Genomic DNA, 10,796 nt, shown 5'->3' on the forward strand with positions numbered 1-10,796 from the left:
ATTTTATTTTAGGACAATCATAGATGTGTTTTTATAAGGTTTTTCAATAATGCAAGCATTAGATTCAAATCTAACGATATATCTTTTATCACATAATTAACTAATATTCAAAAGGTTATACTTTAAACCATCAACTAACAATACATCTTCAATAAAAAGGTTGGATTTGTTAACTATGGTTCCTTTGCCAATGATTTTACCTTTGTTGTTGTCTCCGAAAGTGACATATCCTTCGTCTAAACTAGTGAGCTTAGAAAAATGAGATGGATCTCCAGTCATATGCCTTGAGCATCCACTATCAAAGTACTATCTCTTGCTCTTAGCTTGTGATGGTATATTTTTCTATAAAAAAAGATGATTTTTAGGTATCCATTTGACCTTGGATGCCTAAAAAATTGATCTATATATCTTATCATATTGTATTGAGTCATTTGAGGTTCTTTTAGGAACCCAAATCAATCTATGTAGACTACATATTTTAAGTGGATATTTATAGGCAATATGTCCGAGTTTGCAACAAACGTTGCATTTGATGAGGTGAAATATGTAAGGTTGGGCATTTAACAAAGGTGGTTGGATTTTGGTGAGAGCTACTCACAAATCTGATTCCACCTCTCCTATGAATGCAACCCTTATTAGCAAGGATCATGTTCAAAGACTTGCTACCAACCTCAATTTTTTCTAAGGTTTTTTTGAGTAGCAAGTTTTCCTTTTTAAGTATTTTTAGTTCATCATATTTCGTACAAGGAGTTCAACTATTATTATGCTCAAACTTTAGTCTATCCAAATCACTAACAAGAGAAGCATTCTCCTTTTTTAATAATTTATATTTTTATTAATTAATTTATATTCATCAAATAAATCATGAAAAATACTTAATAATTCATCAAAAGATAAATTTGCATCAATTGAATTGCTTACCTCATCTCCAATAGTCATTAGCGCATAGTGAATAACTTGCTCGATGTTGGTTGGCTCCTCTTCTTCAGATGCACTTGAGTCGTCCCATGTTGCTTTGAGAGCCTTCTTCTTTGATTGCCTCTTCTTGGCTAGGGGGCATTTGTTCTTATAATGTCCCGGCTTCTTGAATTCGTAGCATATTACTTAATCTTTCTTGAGTTTAAATTTATTTTTAGTGTCATTTTTAAATTTATTATTTTTTATAATTTTTTTGAATTTCCTTATTAAAAGTGCCAAGTCTTCATCAAGGTCCTCATCACTTGAGTTTTCTTTCAAGTGGTCTTCTTAGGTTCTTAGTGTCATATCCTTCATGTTCTTTGGAAGGGTATCCTCAATCTCTTCATGAGCTTTATAAGTCATCTCATATATCATTAATGACCCAATTAGATCTTCGAGAGGAAAATTATTTAAATATTTAGCCTCTTGAATGGCCGTGGTCCTAACTCTTTGGAAGGGATCTTAAAATTTTATTAACAAGTTTAAAATATGAGAAACTTTTACCAAGTCCTTTAGACCATTGATGATATCCGTAAATCGGGTGTACATGTCTCCAATAGTCTCATTCGGTTTCATCCGAAACAACTCATAAGTGTGCACTAAAAGATTAATTTTTTACTCTTTCATTCTACTAGTGCCTTCATGAGTCACTTCGAGTGTGTACCAAATTTCAAAAGTCATTTCACAAATCGATACTCAATTAAATTTGTTTTTATCTAATGCACAAAACAAGACATTCATAGTCTTGGCATTTAAAGTGAAAGTCTTCTTCTTCAACTCATTTCAATTGTTTATTGGAAGAGAAGACTTTTGAAAACCATTTTTGATAACGTTCCATAGCTCAAAATCCACTGAAATTAGGAAGATCCTCATTCTAGTCTTCCAATATGTGTAATCTGTCCCATTAAATATGGGCGGACGTGTAATTGAATGACCCTCTTGATTGTCGCAAATACTATCTCTCTTGGATTTTAAACCAAACGAGAGTGAACCTTGCTCTAATACCAATTGTTAGGATCAAGAGCGGTACTAAGCGGGGGAGTGAATTAGTGCAGTAAAAAATTCTTAAATTTTCATATAAAATATTTCATATGTTTGATGAAAATCGATTCGGAAAGATAACAACTTAAAACGTATGAAAGCGTAAGCGTAGTGAGAGCAAGATGAGGAGGAGAAGCAGTTTGCTATGAAATGATTTACAATTAAAGTAAATTGCTCAAAATGAAATACAAATTAGAATTTAGAGTGGTTCAGTCAATGTGACCTACATCCACTATAGATTCCTCCTCCATTGAGGTCACCGATATCCACTAAAGGCCTTCTTTCAATAGGCGAAGGCTAACTATCTTTTATAGCTCTTTTCTCCTTTTGTCGGGTTTAGGAGACAACCCTTATAAGTCTTACTTCTCTTTCCTGAATGGTTATAAAGCTAAGAGAGGGAAGAGGAAAACTCTAGCACTTTTATACCCCAAAGATTCAAGATTATAATCACACTTAGGTGCCCTTTCATACAGAAAAGGGTGGGATATTTATAAGTCCCAATGACTTAAAAAATGGAGCCAAAAAGTATCTCATCCCGGATTTTCGAGGTACTGATGGTGCCACCGCCATTACTAGGCGATACCACCGCCTCACACTTGACACTAGGTGGTACCATTGCCTAGTCTGGGCAATATGACAACGTAACAAAACTCAGAGACCAAGCTCTGACGGTACCATCGTCTAATAAGGGTGGTACCACATGGAATCCAATCCAATAATATCGAAATCATGCCTAATATTAATTCAGTTCATGTTCTAGGAATCACATGGAATCGATTCGGTCCCAATTTTAACGTAATTCAAATCAACAATTCCAAAATCATATAATATTGGTTCGATTCTAGTTCTAATACAACCATCTAAAATCGATTTGATTTTAGTTTTGATAAAATCTAAATCAACGATTGGAATGTGGATGAAAAGATTTTCTTAGAAAAAATGCTAATAAATTGAATGGAAGTTGTTAAAATAATTATAGATAAATAAAAAGTACAATAAATATAAGAAGACTCATGTAATATCAATTCAAAGAGATAATGTTGATAGTATTCTCGTCGCTAATATTTGGATTCTAGAGAAAAATATCCTCTCTCTCCATCTATAAAATCGACTCCTTATCATCTCCATCACTACTACAGTAGCAGCATGATTAGGATACCAGAGGTAAGGTTGAGCTCCGGGGGAAAGCCCATGCCGCGTATCGGCATGGGCACGGCGGTGTACCCTTTCGCCACATCCGAAGCCATGCACGTCGCCATTCTCAGGTCCATCGAACTCGGCTACCGCCACTTTGACACCGCTGCGCTCTACCAGTCCGAGGAACCGCTCGGCGCCGCCATCGCCGACGCCCTCCGCGCCGGCACCATCCGCTCCCGCGACGAGCTCTTCATCACCTCCAAGCTGTGGTGCAGCGACGCCCACCCTCATCTTGTCCACTCCGCCCTCCAAAAGACTCTTCGGTAGACCTCCAAACTCATCTCAACCTTCAAGTTCGACGTAACGCCTTGCCTTCTACCCCCATCTTCCCCGTGTTTCAGCAACCTGCAGCTGGAGTACCTCGACCTCTACCTCGTACACTGGCCGGTAAGTACAAGGCCGGGAAAGTACGAGATACCGCTGGCGAAAGAGGACCTCTTGCCCATCGACATGAGCGCAGTGTGGAGGGCCATGGAGGAGTGCCACGCTCTCGGGCTAACCAAGTCCATAGGCGTTAGCAACTTCTCCTCCAAGAAGCTGGAAACGCTACTCTCCATTGCCAAGATCCCTCCTGCTGTCAATCAGGTACTGATCATATAACCCAACTAGATGTTTGATTCGATCTTGGAGATGGTTGGATCACGCGTACTGTTGTGTGAGAATAAGGTGGAGGTGAACCCTCTGTGGCAACAGCAGAAGCTGAGGGAGTTTTGTGTGGCTAAGGGGATTCAGGTGTGTGCCTACTCGCCCTTGGGGGCCAAAGAAACGTACTGGGGGCAAAACTGTGTCATGGACTGTGGTGTCCTCAAAGACATAGCTGCGGCCAAGGGGAAGACTCTTGCTCAGGTAATGACTGTGCGGTAAACATACACATACACATACACAAACAAGATGGGTTTTGAATCAAACGCATTGTGAACGAGGGGACAGGTCTGCTTGAGGTGGGTGTACGAGCAAGGAGACTGTGTTCTGGTGAAGAGTTTCAACGAGGAGAGGATGGTGGAAAACCTGGACATACTGGATTGGGAGCTGAGCGAAGAAGAGAAGCATAAGATTGGTCAGATTCCACAGCGCAAAGGGTACGCTGGCTGGGATTTCGTGTCTGATGATGGCCCCTACAAATCCACGGCAGAGCTGTGGGATGGTGAGATATAAATAAGTAATGGGCGGGGAAGACAAACCTATCTCATGTCGTGTTCTTTGGATGTAAAACAAAGATTCTCATATATATGTTAGAATCGAGAATCATAAAAAAACAAAAAAAACCTGCTTCATCGTGGTTCTGGTTTTTCTTTCTGTTTCTCATTCATGTTAGAGTATACTGTCATCATACGAAACAAAAAATCTAATCAGGATTAAAATTTAATTAACATAAATAAAAAAAACAAAGAATCTATTGGACATTATTATGGAATTAAAATCTCAAGAGATTTGTACGTGAATAACTATATCATTCTTTTTTTTTTCTTTTCACATGGGACTATTATAATATTAATATCGAGGATCGGTTATGAGAATTGGAATCCTAACGAGAGCAAATAAAGCTAGGTAGAGTTAACTTGAAAGAGTCTCTCCCATCAAAATAACCTCTCATGATTATGATTCTTGATCAATAATTTAATAAAACATTTAATATATTTCATCAGGTAAAACAACGGCTTAATCTAATGTCTAACAGCTAAAACAACGACATTAAAATTTGTGAAAACTGATACAGAACATAGAATTTAGATGGAAGGCTACATCGAACTAAAGGATTCTGAAAACAATTCACTAGTACTTCTGCCTACAAGTACAAGTAAGCCTGTATGATAGCGAACAGACTCGTCCCATAACATGATTTAATTTGCACCGATCATCCACTTCCGACAGCGAAGAAGGGGACAAATCCAATATGTCACTGCTACTGGTTGACAACCACCCACAAGGGTCCTATGAGCTGATGTAAGTCTCACTTGGCCAACATCATCCGTGCAGACTTCTCTTGGCCAACAACAGATAGTTCACCTGTCCGTCACCATCGACGTCGGCTTCTCTTGTCATCTCATCGTCCTCCTCATCAGCCAGTTTCTCACCAAGGTTTGCCATCACGTGATGGAGCTGCAGGCCAAAATGGAATATGATTGTATACAAACAGTAGTTTCGTATACAATCCAATTTTCCCTTTTCTCCTCATGACTCCCTATCTCCGTTAGACGTGAAAGGACTCCACAAACAACTTTTTGCTCAAGTGATGATACAATTCGTTCAACTTTATCGTCAGTTGCAAGGTTTTAAATGTGGGAATTAATGTGTCCCCATGAAATTTGGTTTATGTGATATTAATGCTATGATCTGAATCCTATTAATCATAAAGAAAATAAACCTGAATTGAATTATTATATTTATCAATAATAAAGAATGTTACTCGTGGACGTAACTTTGAATTGATAGAGATCAAACACATAAGTGATTCGCTTTAGATCAGTGAGAGATTGTTAGTCATAAGTGGTATGTAAGAATGATGGCACGTGTGACCTGCCACATAGTCTTTTTACTTATTATTATTATTTAACATTTTATCACTTGAATATATTGTGATGTCTATGGATCTGTGCAATAGGAATCGGATTGTGATGAGATCACGATAATGAGATCGATTCTCCTTTAAACACAAATTCTAAATAATCTCGGTCATATGTTACTCAAGAGGGACATCGAGATAACCGAACAGACTAGTGTGCTGTATACCCATCCATATGATGAATGCAGTTGGTATCATAGCTACTCGTATGAGGATACTAGGAATACAATACAAGTACTCATTGGGGAATGAGTTTACTGATTGATCGCATACGGAATGTTGGATGATTGATGATGCCTTAAACTTGAGATACTAAGGATGTCCTGTATGAGTACTTCATTCTTTGATACCAGACTTATAGGTCTGGAGGTTTCAGATATAGTACAATCGATCATCGGGAGTAGTAGCCAACCTTACGAGGACTATTGCATGTCAATAGAGGATCATCCACTCTTGGTGTCATGAGAGGAATATCCCATATGTTCTTTCTTAGACAAATCCCTGGCTAGGGTCATTCGGATTGAGAGAGAAAGATTTCTCTAGGAGAATTCGGAGACTCGATTATAAACCGTGTGGATCGGACAACACCATGCCTATTATACAGTTTCTAGGATATTATATAGATGAGGGACTATAGGTATACGACAATTAAGGACAGACAAGTCTAATGGATTGGATTCACCTGTATCATCTAGGGACTACGACGTAATAGCCTAGTATGTTCGTAGTTGATGAGTCGAGTGAATTATTATAGAGATCGATTCTCTTTTAAACACAGATTCTAAATAATCCCGGTCATATGTTACTCAAGAGAGACATCGAGATAATCGAACAGACTAGTGTGCTGTATACCCGTCCATATGATGAATGTAGTTGGTCTCATAGCTACTCGTATAGGGATACTAGGAATACAATACAAGTACTCATTGGGGAATGAGTTCACTGATTAATCCGCATATAAAATGTTGGATGATTGATGATGCCTTAAACTTGAGATACTAAGGATGTCCTGTATGAGTACACCATTTTTTGATACCGGACTTATAGGTCTGGAGGTTTCAGATCTAGTATAATCGATCATCGGGAGTAGTAGCCAACCTTACGAGGACTATTGCGTGTCAATAGAGGATCATCCACTCTTGGTGTTATGAGAGGAATATCCCATGTGTTCTTGCTCAAACAAATCCCTGGCTAGGGTCATTCGGATTGATAGAGAAAGATTTCTTTAGGAGAATTCGGAGACTCGATTAGAAACCGTGTGGATCTAACAACACCATGCCTATTATACAGTTTCTAGGATATTATATAGATGAGGGACTATAGGTATACGACAATTAAGGACTGACAAGTCCAATGGATTGGATTCACCTGTATCATCTAGGGACTACGGCGTAATAGCCTAGTATGTCCGTAGTTGATGAGTCGCGTGAATTATTATAGAGATAATAATTTACTGAGCCAAAAAGAGTTCTAACAGATATAACTCACGACCAGCTCGATATTTGGCCTAGAGGGTCACATACATATGATAGGCATTGCGATGAGTAGAGGTTCAGATATGAGATATCTGTCGCAGCTCCTATCTTATTGGATATCCAATAAGCCCCTGAATTATTGGATCCTTTGGATGGGATCCAATAAAAGCCAATGAGAGATTATTGGATAGAGACTCATTAATCTAAGAGGCTTAGGTAGTTGGATAGAGATCTAATACCCAATAGAGCAGGATCCATTAGGGTTAATTTGATAGGGGACCTCTATAAATAGGATGGAACCAGTGGTTCATAGGCTAGAGCCCTTTTTGTTTGCCTCTTATATTCTCCTCCCCATCTCCTCATCAGAGCAAACTTGGAGTTTTTTAGGAGCATCGTCGCAGCCTTGTTATGTGGATCATCGCTAGAGAGGAGGACGCTTGACCTCCTTCACCCTCTCCTAAAGATCTACAGGGATTCAGGGATATATGATTTACCTAGGTAACACAATCTTTCATATACGCAGTTTTAAGTTTCACGGATTTTGCGCACCAATCTTCGCACGATGACGAAAACATATTTGGGAAATTGGGGATTTTATTTTTAATGTTCTTCCGCTACGCATGTGATGTCGCCCCAAAGATTTTCCAATAGTAGTATCAGAGCCAGGTTGTTCATGCGAAAATTGGTTTTGAACTGCGTGTATTATGTTTTGGAGAAGCTTTTGACGTCAAAATCATTGATAGTAAAGCGAGAAAGGGCAGCAATTATTGCTACCCTTGTTGCCCTCACAAATGGTAGCACTGTCATCTATATGCAGGCTCTCGACTGGTGGCCGACGAGCTGCTATAGTGGCAGCCACTTGCACGTGGGCACGACTGCCTACAGCGGCGCCCGCAAGCAGGGGCCACAAGCACGGTGGCCACCTGCGCAAGGGCATTTCTCCCGGGCGTAAGGACGGTGCTTGCGGGTGCTGGACCCATGGGAGTAGGCGGCGCTTGCCACCATTGGGCCCACACGCGAGCCCCCATGGGCGGCGCTGCGCCCATAGGCTGAGGTACCATAGGGCAGCGACGCCATCTACAGGCACAATGCCCGTGGGCGAGCCGCCCGCAAGCAAGGGCCACGCCCCCCCACCGCACAGCTACTGTCGGCAAGGTGGCGGTGGTCACAGTAAGCAGGGAGAAGAGAAGGGTTAGGGTTTTCTAGCTAAAAGATAGCTTTGCCCCTCAGATTTTTAGAAATTCTAAGTTTTGTCCTTTGTCCAAATTATGAAAATACCCCTCATAAATAAGAAAATTCCCTACCTATCCCTGATTTTAAAAAATATTAATTAATTAAAAGGTTTAATTGATTATTATTTTTATTATTATCTAGTAGTCCTACATGATGATGATTTACACATGTGATATATGATGTGCGGACAGATAATCATAGACCATGTGATGTGTGCACTTGTGATTATTATTATTGGGGCCTGCGAGCCTCCATTTTATTTCTCGTTTATTATCGAGTTTGCGTGCCTATGATTAAGTTATAGTCATGTGAGGAGGTGCAGTGGGAGCGTGGATACGATAGCGAGACCCACCAGACGGACGATCGCGATGCATGGAGATGCGTCGAGATGCCGACGGAACCGACAAGGACGAGATGTGTGTACTTGTGATTATTATTATTGGGGCCTACGACCCTCTATTTTATTTCTTGTTTATTATTGAGTTTGCGTGCCTATGATTAAGTTGTAATCATGCGAGAAGGTGCAGCGGGAGCGTGGGTGGATACGATAGCGGGACCCATGAGACGGATGATCGTGATGCATGGAGATGCGTCGAGATGCCGACGGAATTAACGAGGATGAGATGGATGATCACAAGACATGGAGATGCACCGCTACACACATAGATCTTGATGTGAGTGATTAGGCCCACTGGCTCGGGCCTGATCACATTAGGCTGTGGTCCATGATCATCTAGTGTAATTGCTCATGTGATGTGTGATTGTTTATATACCTACTAGATATGTATATATATATTTACATGTGATATAGATATATATTAAATATGTATGTGTGTGACATGTCATATTATGAGACTAAATTAAAGAAACCCCTCTCTTGACATGTCATATTGGCCCACGTGGCCTTCCATCGTTATAGGTAGGGACCAATTCTCGGTCTATGTTGAGTTGGTCGAGTCCCTCGAGGCTCATCTATATCGCGATTCGCTATCTTGCCTACGACATAGAGATGTCACTAGTGACTTGAGGACATGGTATGTTTAATCGAGTCCCTCGAGGGTATATCATCAAATCAGACTCATCTTGTAACGATGGTGTTAACTTAACCGAACACTATGATTGGTCGAGTCCCTCGAGACCATGGTGATTCAGAGGCCGAATAGGATGAGAATCATAAGGAGTTGTGATCGACAAGAGTTGCCTACCTTTTGGGCTTAGTGTGATCCCCAGATTATACTAAGACATTGATTAGATCCTGATCCCCACTAGAAGTCTGTTGGAGACATCCGTTTCATGTGTTGAGGGTGTTACGTGTCTCACTAGTAAAATAGTGGGAGCATATTAAGATAGAAGTCCACTGTATGTTATTTATTTTATTTTTAGAAAATATCACTTTCAAGTCCCTTACATGGCATACTTGATGTTAATCGCCTCGCTAGTCCAAATTATATGGATTGACTCTGCAACTTGAGAATTGTTCTCACAATGGAGAAAATTGCATACGTCCTTGATATAGTGATACCTACGCCCGAGGAAGGGGTAAGCGAGGATGAGATCGCTTACTACGTGAAGTACATAGATAACTCTACCTTTGTTCAATGTTATATGTTGGGCTTCATGACTCATGAGGTACAGAGACAACATGAAAAGATGAATGATAGATCCATTCTCCTACATGTCCACAAACTGTTTGAAGAATAGGGAAGGACTTAATGATATGAGGTTTTTAAAAACATCTTCCGCGCTAGGATGACTGAGGAAACACTAGTTCAAAACTATATCCTACAGATGATTGAGTGGATAGAGAAACTCACAAGTCTAGGAATGGTCCTAAAGGATAACTTGTATGTGGATCTTGTGCTTTAGTCCCTACCAGATTCTTTAAACAGTTCATAATGAATTTTAATATGAACAAGCTTGAGGTGACTCTTTATAAGCTCCTTAATATGTTGAGGGAGGCATAGAGCAATATCAAAAAAGAGAAGTCAATTCTCTACACTAGTCAGACTAGAAAGAAAAGGAAAGCAAAAAAGTCCATTAAAAAGAGCAAGGGCAAGGCAGACCTAGTAAAGCAAAGGTTGTTAAGAAAGACCCAACAAAGGACAAAGGTTAATGTTTCCACTATGGCAAAGATGAGCACTAGAAGAGGAACTACAAAGAGTACCTTATGGAGAGGGAAAAATCGAAGCTTGGAGAAGCTTTAGGTACATTCATGATCAGTCCCCAGTTGTTAGATTTTTGTGATAGTGCATTAGTATTGGATACTGGTATTGTTTATCATATCTGTAATTTGTATAGATTCTAGCAAAGTCAAGGAGATTGGCGAGAGG

General features: G+C 39.9%; 1 protein-coding gene across 1 annotated transcript; it reads left to right on the forward strand.

Annotated features, from left to right (window-relative positions):
* Positions 1–3,120: 3,120 nt before the first annotated feature.
* Positions 3,121–4,469, forward strand: LOC135643995 (deoxymugineic acid synthase 1-B-like). The gene is made up of 4 exons (XM_065161335.1): positions 3,121–3,458; positions 3,537–3,780; positions 3,862–4,041; positions 4,126–4,469. Exons 1-4 carry the CDS (start codon positions 3,145–3,147, stop codon positions 4,348–4,350), a joined length of 963 nt encoding a protein of 320 aa, XP_065017407.1. The 5' UTR covers positions 3,121–3,144; the 3' UTR covers positions 4,351–4,469.
* The last annotated feature ends 6,327 nt before the right edge of the window (positions 4,470–10,796 follow it).

This window comes from Musa acuminata, chromosome BXJ3-8 (assembly GCF_036884655.1).
Source record: "Musa acuminata AAA Group cultivar baxijiao chromosome BXJ3-8, Cavendish_Baxijiao_AAA, whole genome shotgun sequence".
Lineage (NCBI taxonomy): Eukaryota > Viridiplantae > Streptophyta > Magnoliopsida > Zingiberales > Musaceae > Musa > Musa acuminata.

Bases quoted from the DNA above. Each gene is read 5' to 3' on its own strand.
- LOC135643995 (XM_065161335.1), top strand. From the start codon at position 3,145: ATGATTAGGATACCAGAGGTAAGGTTGAGCTCCGGGGGAAAGCCCATG. The intron at 3,781-3,861 runs GTACTGATCATA...TGTGAGAATAAG, and splicing joins TCCCTCCTGCTGTCAATCAG to GTGGAGGTGAACCCTCTGTG. The intron at 4,042-4,125 runs GTAATGACTGTG...ACGAGGGGACAG, and splicing joins AGGGGAAGACTCTTGCTCAG to GTCTGCTTGAGGTGGGTGTA.